The sequence below is a fragment of the Aphis gossypii genome, chromosome 2 (assembly GCF_020184175.1).
Source record: "Aphis gossypii isolate Hap1 chromosome 2, ASM2018417v2, whole genome shotgun sequence".
Lineage (NCBI taxonomy): Eukaryota > Metazoa > Arthropoda > Insecta > Hemiptera > Aphididae > Aphis > Aphis gossypii.
The window spans coordinates 22,140,897-22,162,803 of record NC_065531.1 but is presented as its reverse complement, the minus strand read 5'-3'; the positions used below and the strand labels follow the sequence as shown (position 1 = coordinate 22,162,803).

General features: G+C 28.0%; 3 protein-coding genes and 1 long non-coding RNA gene across 11 annotated transcripts; 2 read left to right on the top strand and 2 right to left on the bottom strand.

The window, feature by feature from the left end:
• On the bottom strand, nucleotides 1-2,078 carry LOC114124333 (uncharacterized). The gene is made up of 3 exons (XR_007604444.1): nucleotides 726-2,078; nucleotides 450-644; nucleotides 1-203 (listed from the first exon to the last, which is right to left on the bottom strand). It is a non-coding gene; the product is annotated as an uncharacterized LOC114124333 (long non-coding RNA).
• Nucleotides 1,278-14,470, top strand: LOC114124331 (autophagy-related protein 2 homolog B). Of its 3 annotated transcripts, none has more exons than XM_050201771.1 (30): nucleotides 1,278-1,295; nucleotides 3,824-4,135; nucleotides 4,599-4,767; nucleotides 4,838-4,990; nucleotides 5,318-5,420; nucleotides 5,482-5,629; nucleotides 6,125-6,476; nucleotides 6,535-6,637; nucleotides 6,705-6,748; nucleotides 6,823-7,202; nucleotides 7,267-7,403; nucleotides 8,218-8,326; nucleotides 8,391-8,485; nucleotides 8,554-8,835; nucleotides 9,128-9,475; nucleotides 9,536-9,669; nucleotides 9,731-9,885; nucleotides 9,968-10,118; nucleotides 10,194-10,375; nucleotides 10,450-10,637; nucleotides 10,700-11,423; nucleotides 11,493-11,737; nucleotides 11,819-11,897; nucleotides 11,962-12,102; nucleotides 12,163-12,330; nucleotides 12,390-12,558; nucleotides 12,622-12,988; nucleotides 13,059-13,335; nucleotides 13,401-13,556; nucleotides 13,761-14,470. In XM_050201771.1, exons 2-30 carry the CDS (start codon nucleotides 3,968-3,970, stop codon nucleotides 13,983-13,985), a joined length of 5,952 nt encoding a protein of 1,983 aa, XP_050057728.1. In that variant the 5' UTR covers nucleotides 1,278-1,295; nucleotides 3,824-3,967; the 3' UTR covers nucleotides 13,986-14,470. The 3 variants fall into 3 exon arrangements, with proteins under 3 accessions (XP_050057728.1, XP_027843357.2, XP_027843356.2); XM_027987556.2 differs by lacking the exon at nucleotides 1,278-1,295 and adding an exon at nucleotides 2,980-3,743 and having other exon boundaries at nucleotides 12,625-12,988; XM_027987555.2 differs by lacking the exon at nucleotides 1,278-1,295 and adding an exon at nucleotides 2,980-3,743.
• LOC114124332 (molybdopterin synthase catalytic subunit 1) lies at nucleotides 14,162-21,853 on the bottom strand. Of its 6 annotated transcripts, XM_050201778.1 has the most exons (4): nucleotides 15,665-15,730; nucleotides 15,469-15,573; nucleotides 15,125-15,382; nucleotides 14,162-15,027 (listed from the first exon to the last, which is right to left on the bottom strand). In XM_050201778.1, exons 3-4 carry the CDS (start codon nucleotides 15,367-15,369, stop codon nucleotides 14,814-14,816), a joined length of 459 nt encoding a protein of 152 aa, XP_050057735.1. In that variant the 5' UTR covers nucleotides 15,370-15,382; nucleotides 15,469-15,573; nucleotides 15,665-15,730; the 3' UTR covers nucleotides 14,162-14,813. The 6 variants fall into 6 exon arrangements, with proteins under 6 accessions (XP_050057735.1, XP_050057736.1, XP_050057738.1 ...); XM_050201779.1 differs by lacking the exon at nucleotides 14,162-15,027 and adding an exon at nucleotides 17,326-17,475 and having other exon boundaries at nucleotides 15,195-15,382; nucleotides 15,469-15,724; XM_050201781.1 differs by lacking the exon at nucleotides 14,162-15,027 and adding an exon at nucleotides 21,550-21,853 and having other exon boundaries at nucleotides 15,235-15,382; nucleotides 15,469-15,724.
• Nucleotides 18,864-20,564, top strand: LOC114124349 (protein yippee-like 5). The gene is made up of 3 exons (XM_027987577.2): nucleotides 18,864-19,186; nucleotides 19,309-19,492; nucleotides 19,967-20,564. The coding sequence occupies exons 2-3, from the start codon at nucleotides 19,332-19,334 to the stop codon at nucleotides 20,154-20,156; spliced, it is 351 nt and encodes a 116-aa protein (XP_027843378.1). The 5' UTR covers nucleotides 18,864-19,186; nucleotides 19,309-19,331; the 3' UTR covers nucleotides 20,157-20,564.
• Nucleotides 21,854-21,907: the final 54 nt, after the last annotated feature.

The window sequence follows — 21,907 nt, the reverse complement described above, 5'->3', positions numbered from 1 at the left end:
ATTATTTTTTCCTTAATAATGAGAAATATTAATAATAATAAAATACTACATACTACATACATTAGTAGTAGATACCTAACTTATATAGTATATATATAAATAATAATATGTAATACTGTAGTTTAAATATAGTAGTGGTACCTGTGTGGCTCCGAAACAATGGCCAATGACGAAAAATCGTGTTTTATACTAATTTAATGACCCTGAAAATGAAAGCCAAATAAATAATATAATAACCAACGACTGTATATAGTATAATATTATAATAACAATGTATAAATATATAATGACGACGAAAAAAAATACATTGATGCGTAGGATGGAAGCCGTTGGTCGAAAACTGATTTTTTAAATAATACTGCGCGTGTAATAATATAATAGTATGATGATATGGCGATAACATTGAAATTATTTAAAAAAAAAAAACGATCGTACAGTAAATAAGTTACCTGTCCCATCATTCCTATTATTGCCCCATCGTTGATTTATCATCGGCGATTATCGCTAGTATTACTCGCGTTCATCCGGCCAACACCTGTTCTACAGGTAGCATTGCTGCAGTGTTCCGCCACAGAATTTCTTTCGCCAAACCGCCTCATTCGCCTAAATACCAACGCCGCCGCTCGACCCGCACAGACTAGTGACTACCGAGTTCCGTTATTTTATGTATATCGCATAATATTATGCTTTATTATAATTATTCTAATATATCTGCTGGGACTTACAGACTGAATCCCTATAACGATGATGGCTCTACTTTGATTATTTTCCATCTGGGTCGAGTGCGGAGAAATCAATTTTTCAATGCGTATAATTAACTAATAAAATAAAAAAAAAAATCAACTACGTTTTAGCCTTATAACAAGAAAAAAACAACTATTATATAATAACAGACGACGTTTATACATTATACCTACTACATTCTAAAGTACAGCCTATCATATAAATATATTATATTTGCATATATAAATACTATGTGTCTGCAGTGTAGTTGTATAGTGTACCGCGTTACAGACTCGATTCGCAATAGTTATTAAAATTTATAGTAGAAATCAAACGTCCGGACATCAAAAAATAACACAAATACGAATAATATATATATGTAATGACGTCCACCAATAGGATGCAACAGTGGACTTGCGCACAATGTAAGTAACCGTTTCTCCCCCATCGACCAAACGTAATTTTGCATTTGCACGCGCCGCGTAAAGCGTAGTAATGTTCAGCGTAAACCAGATATATCTCGCTTGACTCGCTTTAATCAATAATCATTGTCTTCGGAAAAATGTATAGAGGTAGGTGATATTATCATAATTAAAATATTATATAGGATTATAGGTCGTTTTATATTGTAGGTACCTATAATATTTATTTACCTATCTATATACTCTCAGTGTTATGCATAATTAAACTTATTTGAATATTTAATTCTTATTGGCAATGCGTTTTTGTTATGAAACCTTAGTATAAACTTAAGACGTGTATTTCGTATCAATAGATTATGTTTTCGAAAACTATATAATATGTTTCAGAATTCTTACGAAAACTACCCATTACCATATAGACATATTACACTCACGGATATGATTTATTTATGTGTGTCTATTGTTTATAACATTTATGTCTTGTAGCGTGTGTATTCGTATAGTCAAAGAACATTCTATTAATCTATTAAGATGTAGTATAAAGGATTTATCAAAAATAATAATTATAAATTACTATTGGGTCAATGTAATAAGATTATTAACTTATATTATTATATACTTTTATATCAGTTATACAAGTATTAATAAATATTGTAGATAGCATTAGTATTGGTAGTGCACTATAACTCATAAAACGGTATTCGGGTTCGAGTACTCGGGTAGTGTAGGCACCTATATATGACGTAATTCCCGTTGTTTGGTTGGAAGCTTGGCGTAACGACCGAGTAGCTCTACTATAATAGGGTTACTGACCAACCGACCCGATTTTATCAACGAAAGTTTCGTAGAAACACGCTAAAAGCCTAAAAGTTCAAAAATTGTAAAATATTATTTATAATCTTATACCAAATACCACGATCTAAAATGGTACTTCACAATGAATATTATCTAGTTCAAACACGGCTTAACTGCTTTAAGTGCTATTTTTATAGTATAAAACTTAAAAATAAATAAATAATTTTATAACTATTCGACTATTTTGAGATGAAAAAAAAATCAAATCGTTAATATCTAAAAAAATACACTCTCCTAGCCCCCAGGTACTAAGAATTTTCATGAATAATTTATGAATAATTATTGTTTAATAAAATTAAAAATATATATGTATACATCATAATATTTGGAAGGTACCTTTGAAAACCGCGTGTCCTCGTCATCACGACAATGTTTAGTGATTTTTAAAGATAAAAACATAAAATAACTAGGATAGTTGGAGGTACACTCTTTGCAGTGTATACATGTATAGGCAATGTCTATAATATTATTTCTATAATGTAAAATATCTTAAGTTGTATTGTGTTGTATTGCATTGTATAATGTATTGTATTGTACGGCGTAGAATTATAAAATCACTGGATTCTGTTTACACGTATATAAAATCGTTGCCAGCTGAAATAAATATATCATCTTCTAACGTCGTACACTTCAAAAAAAAAAAAAAGACACAATAAAACAACGTAGGTATATCTAGAGTACCGTAATAAATTGTTAGCACCTCGTGGAATATATAATCTTTGTACAACAGTGGTGTTGCACTGATGAGTAGGTTACGGATTATTGTTTTACTTAATTATTACGATTTTACCTACCATTATATTATAATATACGACGACAGTGAGGAAAACGAATAATATTATAATAATAATATTCCGCGACAATATGTATTATATCGTATACCTAATATCGACCATCGACGTGTTTCGTCCGTACTCGGTGTACGTGTATAAACTAAAAAAAAAAAATAAATATTAAAATATAACGTACACCGCACACAATCATCACGAAACCTCCGGGACACGGCATACGCGGTACCTATATATATAGTACGTAGTATAATATAATAAAATAATAATACATTAAACATTGCGGGAGTAGGAAGGTGCGCGCGCACCGCGGATGTTTTGATCGGATTGGCCTTAGGCAGTACGACGGCGGCGGCGGTCGAATCATATGTTTTTTATTATTGTTTTTGTTCCGCGCGCGTGTGATAATAACCGTGGTCGCGGTGGCGTTCTGCTGTCCGGGGAACGGAGCGGTGTGGGGGAGGCGGTGGTGGTGCACGCACACACACCACTGCCAGTGTGTATTTACTGTTTTCCTTTGTTCCGCGCGCACAGCCGTCGACGACGTGCGTACTGTGGTCTATACCCGAAACGCAATATTAATCGCTCGTGTTCTTGGTGTCCCGTGTGGCGACTTTTATTTTTTTTCTCATTAATGTAATATATTATTTTTCTTTTTCCGTACGCATAGGCATAAAAAATATCTACCGTAGTATAATATTGTACAGGTAGTTGTTATTAAAAAAAAAAAAAAAAAACGACAGTATAATATAATATTATAAACAGGTGTAGGTACGTCGTATATTATTGTAATACATAAATATTTATTATACTGTGATGTTTTCGTACGAAAAAAAAATATAATAGTATAGTACAACGACCATATTATTTCGTCATTGTGTCGTTTTCGGTCCAAATCGTCGTCGCAGAACATTGGCAAAGTCGAACGAACGGCCGCGACGGAGACGCACTCACGGTTTCTATTTGATTTTTATTTATTTATGTAATACATACATATAATACACTATATATACAACTCGTACGTCTTTACTACAGGGTCCAGATCGAGAGCTGTGTGTGGGCGTCGAGGATTATAGCAATAATATAATAAAAATAAATATACATATATATATAGTATTATAGTGATAGAGGTTGTGTGCCAAAAAAACGTCATAAACTGCCTTACATGTGCCGCACACAATGTCGTGGTTCAATTTTTGCACCGAGAATCTGCAAAAGAGGTGCTGTCGGTACCTCCTGCAGCGGTACGTTGGACGGTTTCTTGAGCACAAGATCGAGTCCGACCAACTGTCCATAAATGTGCCGGACGGAGCTGTGTCTATCAAAGACATTGTACTCGATGTCCAGGTTAGTTTTGTGTTGTCTTTCTTTGAATTCTACATCAGCTGTGCTGACAATGAAACAATAGATTACTAAATGTGTGTTACATTTGTTTGATTACATAATTAACAATGATTCTATTGCTAATAGATTATGTATCCATTGTCTACAATTTATTCATTTATTTTTTATTTTATAAAAAAAAAAAATTAAATAGGTGGGCCTTTGCTGTCATTATGTAGCATAACTTGCTTATATCTTTTATAAGTTAATATCATATTCATGCTATAACATATAATATTATACTTACTAGTTACTTAAACTTAAAATATTATTTAATTATGAAAAATTAAAAATTAGTTTAAATTTTTTCAGACATTTCCTTTTGTTAGGTAAATACTAAATTTTCAAAATAAATAATTTGACAGACATGGATTTTGGGAACTATACCTTCTCATGACTTGTTTATAATTCAATGGTTTATCTTTAGGCACTGAATGATGTAGGAGATGAGCATCAGTTACCATTTGAATTTGTCGAAGGTAGTGTGCAAAAAATATCTCTTTCAGTACCATGGAGGAATATGCTTAAAGAATCCAGTGTAATACACATTGAAGGGCTTAGCCTCACTGTTAGACCAAATGTTAAAGAAACAGAAGGTAAATAAAACTCGAAATAATTTATTTATACTGAAGTATAAAAAAAATATGTACATTCTCTTATTTTTAGGAATACCTAGTTCTATGTTGGAATCTGTTTGGTCGTCCATGTCAAATAGTGTATATTCTTCACCAGATAGTGATTATGAAGAAAGTTTTGATAATGCACCAGAATCTGAACAAGTTTCAGGTTTAGAAGTGTTCACTCAGGCCATAGAATCTAGTAAATTTGAATTAAATAATTTTATTTAACATAAGTAGTAGACCCGGGCAAGTAGAGCTCAAGCAACGCATCATAGATTAAGCCTTTAAGCTCTGAACTAGAAAAATTAATATTTTACTAGATCCTATAAAAATGTTTGCCATCCTGTTAAGGATGAAAAAAGTACTAAAAATTTTATGAATCAATAATGAGCTAAAGGCCTCTAATTTAATTTAATAGTTCATGACTGTTCTATTAAATTGCGTTGTCCCTTTTAAATTATCAAAATTGAATATAACTCATTAGAGGTATAATATATTATAACTATTTATATTTTTGAAATTTTAGTATTTAACAGAATAAAAGTGAAATTTTCAAATACTGTGATAAAGTTAGAATATATGCCAGATTTTATGAAATTAGGATTAGGATTACAATTGCATATAATAAGGTAAGTGTAAGTTAAATGAATTAAATTTCCAAATTTTTCAATTTAATTTCTGTTCTTACAGTTTAGATTATATTGATGAAGTAGCAGATGAATCAAAAGAAGGAATATTATATGATAGCTTAGCTTTTCTTACAAAAAAATTAATAATTGAAGGAGTGTTCTTACAGACATACGAGTTTAAATGTCCTAAACTTAATAATGAAAAACCCGTAAGTTATTTCAAAATAATTTTATATTAAATTTTTTTTCAAATTCTTAAATATTATATAAAATTCTGAATAATATGTGATCTGTACAATGATGTTTTATACTTGTATACATTTTGTGAGTACTTAATTTATTAAAAAAGTGCCTAAACTTTATAAATTGGAAATGTTGTTTTGATTTTTGGTATATATATCAGGAGTGGCCAGCGAGAAGAGACTCGTGAGCCACCAAATATATTAATAAATATGGAAGAGTCAAAATGTAAAAACAAAAAAGGTCATATTATTATATAATACATAAATTCATATTTTAAAAATTTGTTGTAAAAATGTTATGATAAGATGCGAGCCGTAGTTTGGCCACCTCTGATATATATTATATTTAAGTAATTTTAGCTATTCTTATTTTTTTTTTTTTTGAATTCTTTCTACTTAAAATCTTCTTGCAATAAAGAATTTTTACTAAATTTTGTAAAAAAATTTTTTTTTTTTTTTAAGAATTCAAAAATAAGCACTACAGAGCCTATAACTATTGCTGAACTTACTGGTACTCAAATTATTCGAATGGTACTTAAACATAATCCTAGTCTTCCTGGTCCAAAACTGAGCTTGGAAATAAACTTTGGACCACTTAATGTTATTTTTTCTCCAAGACAACTGTATTTAGTCATAGAAATCTTGCGTGGCATATCTAAGCCTCTAACAGAACAAAAACTTAGCGCTCCTGTACAAAAACCAATGACTGAGTCTGATTTTAATCGTATAGAATTAGATTTATTTAATCACGTTGACATTAGACCTGATGCTGATGTTGGTTTGAGAGGAATGCAAGGATGGTCAAATTTGCAAGGTAATAGTATCATACTCTGTAGACCTATTCAAAATTAATTTATTAATTATTTACTTAGATGATGAAGAAGAATTTTTCCCATTACAAGGTGCTAAAATCAAAACATTTGCACCAAGTATGAATTCTTCTATGACTTCTAGTATGAGTAGTGTAGCTAGCAGGTAAATACATTTATTCTAACACATGTTTTTAAATATTAATATTTGACAGTCATGGTTTTTTTTTTAGTAAATCTGAAGTGTCTTCTCGTCACACTAAGCATAGACATAAAGGTAATTTTTTTTTCAAAGCTATTATTGGTATTATTTTTTGGTTTTCTATAATTTTCTAATAATTTTAATTTTAGGTAAAAATGAATGGTTAGGCGAAACCAACCATTTTAATATACAGTTAACTTCACTGTGTGTGGCTTTGCTACATGATGATATTCTTGCTGTTTGCCCGGAAACCGATGTTATTACTCAATGTTCCTTGAATGAGATGCGTAAAATATCTCATCAATATCTTATGGCTGTTCAAAATGCTGACATTATTAAAGATTGTGATAAAATTACCAAATCTTTAGAAAAAAACCATTTGAAGCTTGTAGCTACAAATGTCATACTAGAAGGTGATGAAAAAACTAACGAGACTGTAAAAGATGTTAATATAATTGCTTCAGGATCTGATGTATTATTAATGGAAGTTCTTGTTGAAACTATGGAAGAACCAACTCAATATATTCCGGTAAAATGTTTTTCTTGTTATTAAATCAAAAAAAGTTTATACATATTATCTTTGATATTGGTAGATTTTAAAATTTGTCGAAAACGGCAAGAGTTCTCCAAAAATATCAAGTACATCTTGTCATCAGCCAGACATTCAAATCCAATTCAAACATAACACTAAGTCTACACGATATTGTAATCCAGTCACTTCAGAAATAAAGTATTATTATATATATATTTTTAATATATTATGTTTAAAATCATACTTCAATATTCTTTAATAATTCAATTTTTTTAATTGAATTTTGCAAATTTTATTTAATTTTATTATTATTGTTATTATTTTGATAAATTATGAATTGTCTAAGGCATAGTTTCTTAACTTAACTGTAATGTTATTAAAAGTAATTATAGGTTAAAATTGAAAAATATTCACTTTATTATTTTATTTAAAGATAAAAAAACTTTTTGGTCATTAATAATATTAATTTTAATTAGTAAAATTTACATAGAATTATCATAGTACTTCATAAATAAAGAATAAAATTAAAGGAAAAAGATTAAAATTTTTAATATACTACATTGCCATTAAATGCCGTTCTTACAATGTCAGGTTAAGTGTCGGTCAAGACTAACCAGTAGAATTCTTTCGGTTAACTCATGATAAATTCTTCCGGTTAGTGTTATCAGGCACTAACAGAACATAGTAAGAACGGCCCTAAGTATTTAAAGAAAAAATATTTAATTGTAAACTTTTTAACTTTTAAAATATGCAGTAAGTTTTTTATACTTACAGTTCATAAAAGTATATGGTTAAAAAATAATTGAAATTTTACTAGCACTGAGGTAATTTAAATTACCTAGATTTATTTTAAGATTTATGCCAGAAATGGTTCTATTGTTCTTCTATTTAAAAACTTATTTAAAGATTTCAACTAATATTTTTTTTTTGCTTTGGTTTTGAATATTTTGTATTCTATTTTACTGATTTTACTTTTATTTTTTTATATTAATATACTCACATTTTTTTCCAGGATTACTATGCAAGAAGCATTTTCTGAAGTTGATATATCAATGATTAACCGCTTATCTTCATACATTTACAATCCAGATTTTAAGATTTCTAAAAAAAATACTTTCAATGTATGACAATTGTGTTATATATATATAAATATTTTTTTAAATATTTTTTTTCTTTTTATTTTAGGTTAGTCAGCCTCAGTTTAATGAAGTAATTGAATCTGTCAATGATACAAATATAAATTGCACTTTAAATTTTAGCTATTTGACTATTAAGTTTCGGTAAGAAATTATTGTAATTATTTGGTAATAATCATACATTTTTATAAAACTAACTATTTTTATTTTAGATTTCCTGTTCCTGATTTACGACCTCTAAGTGATATTAATCGATTACCATGGTGGAAACGTATATTAAGAGATGATATTTTATGGTTATATTTGTCTGATGTTGAGGGGTCATTTACAAAAACATCACAACAAACTGTTTCTACTGGTTATGAATTGCAATGTCGGTCTATTGAAGCTCTATTTCAAGAAGGAAACACCAATAATATAATTCCCATTGCTAAATGTAAAGGAATTGATGATGAATTAAAATCTATTAGAATGGATGCTAAACGTAGACCAAAGTAACTACTTGTTATTTTCAAATTTTTAATTTTTTTTTTATACGGTTTAATTTTATACTAAATAATATAATAACGTTAGAAAATTTAAAAAATTTGAATTAAATAACATTTTTTAAAACTTATTTGAAAGTAATTAGTAAATTAATTAAATACCATTTAGTAAACATTAGTTAACAAATATTTTAATAAATGTATAACGTATTACTAATTACTTTCCTTTTCATCATTAAATTATAAAATAAGTCTTACCAAAAGTAAATATTTATTTATTTATTATTTTTTTTTTTTTAAGATTAACATTAAGATTATGCCCAGTTGTTAATGCTGAAGATGAAAGAAATAATGGCAATTTGAACATTGAACAGAACATGACAAGCAGTGTTTATGTCGAATCTAGTAAAAAACCATCACCATTTGCTTCTAAAAAAATTATGAGACAAAGAAATCATCATTCTGATGGTCAAGAACATGAACGTAAATTAGGTGATGGGGAAATACAAGTAGTTCCAGGTTCTAGAGAAGAAATTATGGAATTTGTTGAAAATACCAATGCTAATGCTAAAGTGTATTTAGATATAAATTTACCATGTCTATTTATCACATTACCTTCCAAACATATATATGAAATTATTTACAACAGGTTAATAATATATATTTTTTTAAATAATTCTATACTTAAAATAAATTTTTCTTATTTTAGATTTACAAATGATTTATTTTTTTGGTCTCCATCATTTCCGACTCCTGCATCATCTGGAGATGATACTAATCGATTATCAAATATACTGGATAAGACTCGTTATTTTGCACCTTGTAAATCCGGAATTCAGTTTGGTAAAAATAATAAATTTTAAAATTAATATCTTTCATTAATGGATATTATTTTATAATTTAGATTCTGAAAGTGAATCAGAAGATGAAACATCCAATAATTATTATTCGTGTGGACAATCTAGTATGAATATTGCTGATCCAATTGTTAAAAGAACTGAATTTTGTCTTAATTTAAATGTGGCACAATGCTTGTTTACTGTTGTTACACAATCTAGGGTAATTATTAATTATATAAATTATGTTTATGTTCATAAACAAGAAAATTACAAACGATTTGTGACTGTATATGTTTTAATAGGATCGTTCTGGGCGAGTTATTCCAGAACATTATGGAGAAATACAAATTACATTTGATGATCTTTATTTATACACTGCAGCTGGATATGAAAATACTCCTAGGCATAATTTTATTTGTATCCAAGCTAATAAATTTTCCTTCAGTCATGAAAGTAAGTTTCAAACTTAACTTGATGATCATTAACTATTGATTTTGAGTTTGTATATCAATATTAATTTTTACTTAGATTTTGCAACAAATGGTACCGACATTTTGACCCCAAAAGAAGTTGTATGTCGAAAAAATAAATCATTACAACGTGTGTTGTATAAAATACCTGATGGAATGGATTTTAAAGAACGATCTGATATTAACAAGTCTGATATGTTGACAGTTGTGGTTGAAATATCTGTTTGCAATCATATAAAAGTAATATTATTTACTAATTTATGATAATTAAATGGTTTTATATCATATTTTTATAAATCATTTATGTAATTTAGACAATAAGGGTAGCGAATGAAATTTATGGTACCACTTTAAGGCATATATTTAGTGTTGTTGCACAAAGTTGGTATCATCAACTATCCGATTTCTTTGATGTTGTGGATTATCCTGTTGCTGGGTATGAATCGCCTCATGTAATCACTGAACTACATCAACACATTAGTGATTGTATCATTGATTATAGGTAAGTAATTTAATTAATTATATTTAAATTGAATCTATTATTTTACTATTTAAATCTTACAGGCCACTCCATTTACCATACCAATGTGTGCTTACGATTGGTAATTTTAGTTTATCGAGTAATATTGTTGCAAGATCTAAAGCATCAACTCTTCAAATCGTATCTGAGGATGTAGCTTTCTTTATTTCTGCTCGTCTGTCTAAATCAGAAAATTTAGATTTAGTGTCTCATTATATTTGTGTAATGGACTTGGGTGTTTTTGAACTTTCTTTAAAGCTCAGTAAAAACTCTAAACAGTCAAATGATTTGGTACAACCCGAAGTGGACTTAAGAATGGCTGTGAATGTTATACATATAAGAACATGTGCAGACTCTGCATTTGCTTTTTGCCGTATACTCAGTTATTTGGCTTCTGATGGTGATAAAAGTTCCGTAGAAGAACAAACAACTGAGTTTGAAGGAGTTGACCAAGAAGATCCTGTTTTGTTAGATCAAGCTGATTCTGACAACAATTCATTATCAAGTCTTATAATGGAAGCTATGCATGAAGAAACTACAAGTCATAAAAACCCTAAAACTCCAGGAGATTCAGTGAAAAAGCAAAGTTCAAATCAGTCAACTTCAAGTCAAAGTGATAAGGGAATTGAAGTATTTTATTTTCCTGATGAAACCAATAAAATAGTCACCCCTTTGGATAATGAACCATTATTGCAATATGAAGTAGAAGATGATTTTATTGAAAAAGAATTTTGCTTTGTTGAACACGAAGTTGGTTCAGGAAAAATGGTATGATTTTATATTAATTGTAAAATATATCCAATTTTGAATTATTAATTTTTCATTAATTGTAATTAGCCTCGAAGTAACATACCAGAAGTGCGTATGTTAACAGACACACAATTACGTTTGGTTAACAACTATTTTAAAGCTCCTGTTGGAAAAATAGATATGCTACAGGCTCCCAAAGAATATCCAATGCCAGTAGTTAAATATACATTACGAGAAATGACTCTAATTTGGCATATTTATGGTGGAACTGACTTTAGTACTAAAACTATTCATAATGAATTGACCAAACATGTCACTATAGTATCAGAAACGTAAGTACATTTAATTGTATATTAGTATGTAAAACAAAAATTAAGTTGTTATATTAATAAAATGGTGGGTACTTTGTTTAGGAATTCTTGTCCAACTTCTCCAAACACATTAAGGCCTTCTCTTTCTCGGTATTATTCCCAAACCAATATAAATTCACAGGTAATTAATAATAATTTTTTTAAATTATGCTGTACATAATAATTGTTAATCCTCTTTTTATTAGAAAAATCCTACTTCAAAAAAAGGATCCAATACATCTCAAGCCAGGACAAGATTTTGCTGTAGTGTTTTACCTACTAGTTGGCAGGCAAAGGGTGGTACTGGAAGACAACATCATGTATTAATGCAACTTCAATTAAATAAGGTATTTTTTCATGTTGTATTAATTAATTAAAATATAAAATTAAAACAATTTTATTATTAGGTACGATTCCAGCATGAAATTTACCCATCCCATACAAAGCAAGCAATGAGGCAAGTGATTCTGATTCAAGACTTAGAAATCCGTGACAAACTAGCATCATCTAACATCAATAAATTTTTATATCTCTATTCAAGTGAGGCAATGCCTAAACAGCAGGATGCTAATATGGTAAGAAAGGTTGATAGTTTTTTTTTTCCAAAATATAATTCAAATAAAAATGTTGACAGTTTGTTGCCAAAGCCGCCCATATACGACCTGATTCTAATCTAAAGGTTCAAGAATGCTGTGTGAAAGTGTCCATGTTACCATTAAGACTTAACATTGATCAAGATTCATTGATATTCCTTATCTCATTTGTAAACCAATTTAATGCACTTGGTCAAAAAACTAAAGATGGTATTATAACTTCTCTTTTTTTATTGAATTTTGAATTTTTTTTTTTAACTGTAATTTTTCTAGAAGTATTGGCTGAAAAGAAAATACCCACAAAATCAGAAGAACCAATTATGACATTTGGAAACACAGTTGATGGGCAGCAGGATATTCCACCTAACCCATTGATTCAATTAAATGATGAATTTGATCAGCATTTTGGATTAAAAGATATACCTGTTATTCCCAAACCAGACTCTAGCACAAGTCCAAGTGACAGTAAAGCTCCTGTTTACATAAGACAATTTGTATTTTCTCCAGATGTTACTATACGCTTAGACTATGAAGGACGACATATTGATTTAAGACAAGGTTCATTGGCTGGTTTACTAATGGGATTAGCACAGCTCAATTGTTCAGAGATCACTTTGAAACGTATTGTACATAAGCATGGGTAAGAAAATATAACTATCTTCTTATATGTTTTATGGTCATAGATTCATATGAGTTATTGATTTTTATAGTTTACTTGGGTTCGACAAATTATTGACATATGTTACCCAGGAATGGTTACAAGATATAAAAAAACATCAGCTTCCATCATTACTTGGTGGTGTGGGTCCAATGTATTCATTTGTCAGACTAATACAAGGCTTTAGAGATCTAGTACAACTCCCTATTGAACAATACCAAAAAGACGGTAGAATAGTCAGAGGTTTACAAAGAGGCGCTAATTCATTTACTACCTCTACAGCAATGGCAGCTCTTGAAATAGCCACCAGAATTGTAAACCTTATTCAGGTATGTAAGAATATTCCAATGGAGGTATCAAGAAGAAGGTATTTTAATTTATAATTATTGTATAGAGGGTAGCTGAAACTACTTATGACATGGTAAACCCAGGACCAAGTATGCGGCAATTAAGGCTACAAGAAGGTAAAAAGAGAAATCGTCCTAATAAACGATCACATCCTGCCGACATTCGAGAAGGAGTAACAACTGCTGTTATGTTGGTTAAAGAAGTTAGTGTTTATAGTTTTAATTATTTCAATATTATTCCAATCAATAATAATACTTATAAGCATTGGTATAGCATAAAACTCGATGAACCTCTAGGGCTACAATAAATGTAGAAATCAAACTATTAAATAATTTTTTCTAGAAAAAAATTATTTGTCTGCATGTTAGTAATTTAATATTACTGATCTATGTTGTGTTCATTTTAGGGACTTGGTGAAACAGCACAAACTATAGTTAGAGTGGCAAGTGAAGAACATGAGATCAAAGGTACTGCTGGTATGGTCGGTGGTGTTATGCGGCAAATACCTCCTACTGCCCTTACACCCATTATACTTGCCAGCCAAGCAACGTGCAATGTACTTCAAGGTGTTCGTTGTCAACTGGCACCAGATGCCCGCGTTGAAGCAATGCAAAAATGGAGGTGCGACTAAACATCGACTACATATCAAAGACCAAAATACTTTTATTATATATTTTCATATATTTTTTAATTTAATGATTCATTTGTGCATTTTGTTCTCAACAATCAAAACTTTTGTCTGACAATTGTATGATAGAATGTATTCTTAGTATATTTTTGCAAAACCTATAGCACGGTCTATGTATATTATTTTTGAAAAAAAAAAAAAAACAAAAACTATATTGAATGGTTAACAGTCGTACATTAACTACTGAGACACCAAATGGTAAATAAAGCAAAAACGAAGATGCAATCTATTATTTATATATATATTTTTTCTAATTCTAGTGCCATAATATTGTGGTTCCATTATTTTTAGTCTGTTTAAGGCATAAGTGTTTTGATTTGTTATATGTTAAATTTTATACTATTAACCAGATGTTTAATTTGTCATTTTGAACATTTTGTACAGAAAATAGGAGAAAAAAAAAATAAAAACATTCATTTTGATGATTATTTTATTGTATTTTTTTATTACAATAGTACAATACTCGGTTAGTATACACGAGTACAAAAATTATATTAAATCACAATCAATAAAAGAACTTACGTTAAGCCTATAAATGAACACGGACTTACATACTACATGGAAGACCTCGAGGAATAGTTTTGTCTTACTTTTAAAAAGTATTTGAGCTCAAAGATTTGTCATTAACATAATCTCAATGTATACTAACGTTAATCTTATATAATTCCTGAATTCAATTCACAATCATAATTTAATTACTATAGTTATTTTAATTATATTAAATAATCAAGTATCCAACTAAGATAAAGTCCAATTATTTTAACTTAATATTTAGCAGTTCGATATATTATTGTTACTCTTCCAAGCACATTCTTCATTAGCTTTCCATACACCACTGCCGTCTTCGTACTGTTCTTTTTTAAAAATGGGAACCGTGGTTTTTAGTCTTTCGAGTATAAACGAGACGGCTTCTTGAGCATGTTTGCGATGAGGAGATGAGGCGGCAATCACTACACCAGCTTCTCCAACTTTTACTTCACCAATCCTTTTATAAAATATTGATTATTAAACAGGTTACATTAATTGTACTTGAAACGTTAAGATATAACCTATTAATGTAATCTATCAATTCTTTAAATTACCTGTGATGTATTGCAATGTTGACAACTTCAGGCCATTTTTGTCTAGTCAACACAGTGATACTTTTCATTTGATTCAACGCCATTGACTCGTAAGCTTCGTAAAATAATGTTTTTACTTTATTTCCATTAAAGTGTTCTCTAGTCGTTCCAATGAATATTGATATAGCTCCACATTGCGGTGAGTTGACAGAATTCATAGCAGAGCCAATATCCAGTTCAGAATTCACAATTTTTAAATCAATCATTTTTTTTTTTAACCTGACAAAATATTAATTTACTAGAAAGCTTACCAAGTAGGATTATAAGAAACTGTTATGAATTAAATCTGTCTACTAGTTTATTACCTCCACTTATTGGCGGGATAACAGCCACAACGTCTTTTTCTCTTAAAGTGATTTCCAAATTATCAGATATGTAATTTTCATTGACAGCTAGTATAAATATATTTCCTATTGATAATAAATTAAATTGATCTGTCAAAATGGAACGTAAATCATGTCCAAATAAAGTTTGTGGCAATTGAATAGTCGTATTCTTTACTTTAGACAATTCACGAGCTTGAGCAAAAAATTTTACTGTAACATTTACCACGGTCATCACCTAAACAAATAAAATATATAAAATTAATTTTAATTTCAAATTCTGTAAAATTTGGCAGGTAGGTAGCTACTTATTGTTTATCCTACCACTACTTGTTGGTATCAGAATTTTTTGAGATTACCTAACACTATTGCTATGTTTTTTATATTGCTATCATTATTATGCTAAGAATTATAAAATATTTAAAAAATGTGAATACTATCTGTTTGTAATAAAAAAAAAAAATATTTGCATACAATTTAAAAACATATTTCATATTCTCTTAATTTAACTATTAAGCTATTGCACTATTTATTAACCAAAATAAATGGCTAAAACTTATTCATTCTTTATATAGTATGAATGCTGTCATATAAATTAAGCTATGTACATCTCTAAAAACTTGCATTGATTTTTATTGTCCCATTTAGCTTAACATTTTAGAGGTTAGCGCTCACAAAAATATATTTATGGTTTTCTGAATTGAAACTGTAGATAAGTTCTGAATGTCGTTATACAATCTCACCAACAATAGTTAAAGAGCATTTCATAGACGTGCGCAAAGGGATCAACAGGAATCTTTTTAGGGGCATAAAAAAAATTTCAAATTTGTGTGAGTATATTATATTTAATTATAACAATATGTTCAAGGAGATCATGAAAATTTTGGACTTCAAAAATATATGTCTACAAATTAGCACATACAACTTGATTCTATTTACACAGTTTTAAATTTACAATTAGATTGTCCATTGTACATTAATGTGTTGAAAAAGAAATTAGGGGCACTGTCCAAGTATTGGAGCATTAATATTGTTCCAGGTTCAACTAGAAATTGAAGTCTGTGCACGCCTATGGAGCAGTATAAGAATAATCAATTAGTATTATATATAAATATTTGTTTTTAAAAATTTTAAATATGACTTTTTTTTAGTATTGTGAAATATTATATGAAAAGACAATATTATGAAATGAACAACAGTGCATTTAAGAATATTTGAATAAAATGTAATTTAATCTAATCAACTTCTCACGTCTTATTGACATCTGTGAGAATGTGGGCACCTATTATACCAATTTGTGGGAATCAAACTATCACATACTTTATTCAATCATATTATGTAGTATTAATATTTAATATTGTTGTAAGTTAATAACATAAGTTGTTGAAGCTGTACCAAGAATACATGTAAAAATAATTGTTAAATTTAAATTCACTTATTATTTAAATTTTCATTTTAAAAATTAATCAATAGAATAATTTTTAGTTTGGTAACTAGTAACTAGGTAGATACATAAAAATACTTGATTACCTTTTAACATGTATACAACTGTTTAATTAAATAATGAATATAAATTAATTATATTTGATAATATTTATGAATATTTATGAACACTTTAAAAAACAAAATAGTTAAAATTGTTTTTAACTAAAAATTATTGACGATTAAACAATAATTAACAAAAGGTATTTCAATTTTATATGGTTTAAAATTAGGTAGAAGTTACCAATTAAGTTAAAATTTAAAAATTCACACTTCACAAGATAATAAAAAGTACTTGTAAAAATATCTATCTAGTTAATAGGTAATTATAAAAAATATAGAAATTATTATATTTACTCTACGGTTTATCTGAATTTGATCCATATAGGTAGGTACCTACTTCAAAAATTAATTTTTTTTTTTATCTGTAAGACTGTAAAATATAGTAAACCATTTGTAAATAAATAATTACATTGAAAAAAAATAATCGATATTCGAACAGCTATATTCTATTTTATATTTTTATTTTAATAAATATTTTTCGTACAATAATAATGAATTGAAGAATATTTATAAACTATTATAGGTTACTTATAATACTATATTTGGTACAAAATCTGAAACAATCCATAACTATAAAAGCATACTACTATACTAGAATATAATAATTGAAAAAAATTAATATTAACCCACCTTGATGAATAATCTTAAGTCCTTGTTGAGTGGAACTTAAAAACAACAGAATGATCGTTTATTCAATGTGTTATTATTTAATATTTGAAACCCGAGAAGACGAGAGGTTAAACTGTAAAACATCGCCATATGGCATATTAATTACATATTTTCAAAGGCTTCCCAAGTATTATGTAAGAACTGAATCATTAGTAATGATAGTACCTAGTTATAAACTATGACTGTCCAAGGAATTATTTTCTAATTTTCAATAATTTATCTTGAATAATGAACACTTCATTATCGATTTAGTGATTAAAATATTAAATGAAATAAATAATAATAGTTAATTATTATTTTTTGATAGTGTATTACGTAGTACCTATTGTATTTTATCATTTAGGCATGAATAATAGTAATAGGTATAAATCCATAGCTTTAGATTGTTATTAGGTACTTATTAGAGATCGGATTTATTTTTACTTAAAACCCCTTAAATATGATGTTTTTATGTCGTTTAAAGTTTCAAAAAGGCAATATTATATTCTCTTAATATTCTTTAAAAACATCCGTAGTTTTATATCTTTAAATATTATTTTAATATTCTGGAAAAAATAAAAAAATATTTTAAAACTATTTACTTTAAATTTAATATGTTTACAATAACAATTAATTGATTCATAAATATTAAAAAACATTAATATGTAATATTATGACATAAGTTATTGATTATTTTCTTCGGAAGAACATTTTACTTTTAATTTTCAAATATTCTCTATTATCTTTAACGTATTAAAAATTTTCAAATTCCTAAAATATTATTTTTTATGCAAAATAATTTTTTTCAATGAATCGTAAGTATATTTTATTCCCATTTAACTGCAAATATTATACAGAAACGAATACGTAAAATCATTAATCAATATGACAAATGAGTAATGACAATACATAATAAAAATCATACCTCTAATTAAGGCCAAATACTATAAAATATATCATTTATAGTATTTGTTAAGGATCTATATAATTATTAATTATTATAGTAAATCACTCTATTTTAGAGCTACACTAAAAATGATAATAGATCACAACAATTTTGTCTGTCTCATAAAAGTCAGCTGATACATTGTTATTGTTCAAGAAAACAGCTGACATGGAATGACAATAGCTGATTACGCTCTATTATCGAAAGTAAACACAAAAAGACGTAAATAATGGTAAAAAGTGAAAAAGACATATTTTTAATGTTTAATGTTAAATTACGTCGCAGTTATACACTCTTGACTCTTGTGTTAATTCGTTTAGTACGCAATCCATAATTGTTATATTCTGTGGCAATACTTAGTATTAAATTGATTACCGATAAGTGTTTGTTCACTTACATTACTGTGCAATTGTTTCATGTTGATCGAGACTAAATTCTGTTGTTAAAAATTAAGATAAAGACTTTTTATGTTTTGATCACGATTTGATCGAACTGTTACGTACACACATTGATCTATTGGATAACGAATATATTAAATCAAATTTTCGACGACCAGTAGGGGTAGGACATAAGGATTATTGATCTTAAATACTGTAGACTTTTTTCGAAGACTAATGAGCCAACTACGAGAAAAATCATTTACACACAATATCATAATTATAATTGTTTGACATTTTTCATAGTCCAACAAGCCGAAACAGTTCCCATGGGTCGAATATTTCTCGATCACGTAGGCGGTGACCGACTGTATGCGTGTGCTGCATGCGACACAAACCTTACTAATCGTGATGAGTTGATTAGTACAAGATTCACAGGTGCAACAGGTCGAGCATTCCTATTCAACAAAGTTGTAAACCTCAATTATAGGTATGGTGTTACTACTGTTACTACTTTATAAAATAATAAAATGATGGATGAATATTCTCAAAATGTTTTAATTTAATTTATTTATTTTAATTAACTTACAGTCAAATGGGCAATTTGACAAAGAAAATTTAATGATATTTATAATATTAAGTTTTCAAATAGTAATTAAAGAAAAGAAAAATTTGATTAAAATAGACAGGGATAACAAAATAATTATGAATCATAATCAACAATTTTCTTTTAATGCTCAGAAATATAATTTCTTTAATCATTTATTATGATTTTTCTTGTGGTTGTTGTTTATGATAAAATTGAAACTGCTAAATCAAATAAAAAAAGTACCTCTAATTTTTGTATTATAGTTACTGTCATTAGTTATAATTTATTGTGTTATTAGAAATTATAATTATTAAACTTAAGTTAGGCATATAGTTGTCATTATTATAATCTAAAAATTATTAAATCTTTTTATAGTGACGTGCAAGACCGAGTAATGTTAACTGGTCGTCATATAGTGCGAGATGTATCCTGTAAAAATTGTGACACAAAGTTGGGATGGATATATGAATTTGCCATGGAAGAAAATCAGCGCTATAAAGAAGGACGGGTTATATTGGAAAGGGCATTGGTTACCGAAGGAGATGGTCTTGAACATGAAATATAAACACACTTAGAGATGTGGACTTGTATAAATTTGTTTTGTTCTCATTCAAATTGTATTATATCAATCTGTAACATAGTATAATGGGTATAACTTAAATATACTCAAAAAATATATTTAAATTTTTTTTTCATTTAAATATAAGTGTTTCGATGTTCCATACAAAATACCTGTATTTATGTTGTTCAATATTTTTACACTAAACATTAAAATATTATATTGCATGATTAAAATGATTTAAAAACCAAAAAAATAAATATATTTTATAATTTATTGTACCTATGTAGCCATTAAGTATATTATTATCTTTTAGTTTATTTGTTTTAACTTTATTTTGTTGATAAAATTATTTTTTCATGTAATTTAATAAAAAAAATGACTTGTGGTTAAAAAACACAGTCATGAAACAAATTCATTATTTTCTTATTTTATTTATTATGTACATTCTAAAATAATTGTTGTACCTTATACTCTATATTGTTAAAACTAACTTTAAAATTTGTAATATGAATAAAGATTTATCTAGAATATCTAGATATCATAGATAATATACAGCTTATCTTTAAGTATGATGATAAATCAATTCACACTAGTAGTAAAGCTAATACCACAGAATTACTATGGACGGACTTTTAATTTTGAATAGAACTATGTTTGGTATGTACTTGTACTATTGTATAATTTATAGTTTCTTTTTAAGAGGACATCCACCCATATTTCCTGTGTTGTCTACAACTTACTGACTTATAACATGTCAAATTTTACATTAAGAATCAATTTTAATCTATTATTTTCAATATTAGAATTGACCAATTATTAAAAAGCTAAACATATTATCTAGGGGTCTTTGTATAAAGAGAGAACAATTGTTAATTGTTCGTAAATATAAAATGTTCTTACTTGCTTTAAAACTAAAGCACTAAAAAATCCAAAAGTGAAGTTATTTAGTAAAGCTTATTCATATTATTCATCTTTAAATTTGATGATATTTGGACAATCCACTCTATTAGTCTAGTATTGAAAATGACAAAGTAAAATAGATCCACTGAACGTGAAATATTAGAATTAATATGTCATGACGTAATACATGCATGTACAAAATCTTTTAAAGGAGAATAAAGAAAAGATCTTCGACGAGATCCGCCTCGGTCAGCTAGGAATATTTAAATCTGAAAATTAATGTACTTTGTAAACACATGCACGAAAGCGCCGTTTAATAACAAAAACTATAATGGAAACAGTTTCATATTCGTTAAATAGTTCAAAACGATCTCGATAGTGCCTCTGTCGTAGTTTAGACTAGAGACATTTCTTTATTACATATTTACATTCTATAATTCAGAGTGTAAAAAATTAAAAAATGACTACTAACTAGACTACAAGACTAAAATGTTACCTTATAATCCACGTTTCGTGCATACGTTGGTCAATGTGATAATACTCAGAACATGGTATTTCCGGATTTTAGCTTGTGTTACCATAATATTTGCGATGTCTGCTGATAAACGTCATTAGAAATATATTTTTTGAGGAGTGCACGAATTCCAAAGAATTTTCACATCCTTCTCGTTGTACGTTTAGTATACGTAATATACACAGAAACATGAAATAAAACACATCGTTCGCACACGGAACTTGAACAAAACGTAGGTAGAACGGCATAAGAACGTTTTTGATTACCGACAACAGAATAGTGATTAGTGAGTATATATATATCTAATTATTAATATTGAATTATTATTATAATATTATCG

Bases quoted from the DNA above. Each gene is read 5' to 3' on its own strand.
- LOC114124331 (XM_050201771.1), top strand. From the start codon at position 3,968: ATGTCGTGGTTCAATTTTTGCACCGAGAATCTGCAAAAGAGGTGCTGT. The intron at 6,477-6,534 runs GTAATAGTATCA...TTATTTACTTAG, and splicing joins AGGATGGTCAAATTTGCAAG to ATGATGAAGAAGAATTTTTC. The intron at 9,886-9,967 runs GTAATTATTAAT...ATGTTTTAATAG, and splicing joins CTGTTGTTACACAATCTAGG to GATCGTTCTGGGCGAGTTAT.
- LOC114124349 (XM_027987577.2), top strand. From the start codon at position 19,332: ATGGGTCGAATATTTCTCGATCACGTAGGCGGTGACCGACTGTATGCG. The intron at 19,493-19,966 runs GTATGGTGTTAC...ATCTTTTTATAG, and splicing joins GTTGTAAACCTCAATTATAG to TGACGTGCAAGACCGAGTAA.
- LOC114124332 (XM_050201778.1), bottom strand. From the start codon at position 15,369: ATGATTGATTTAAAAATTGTGAATTCTGAACTGGATATTGGCTCTGCT. The intron at 15,028-15,124 runs GTAATTTAAAGA...ATTTTATAAAAG, and splicing joins AACATTGCAATACATCACAG to GATTGGTGAAGTAAAAGTTG.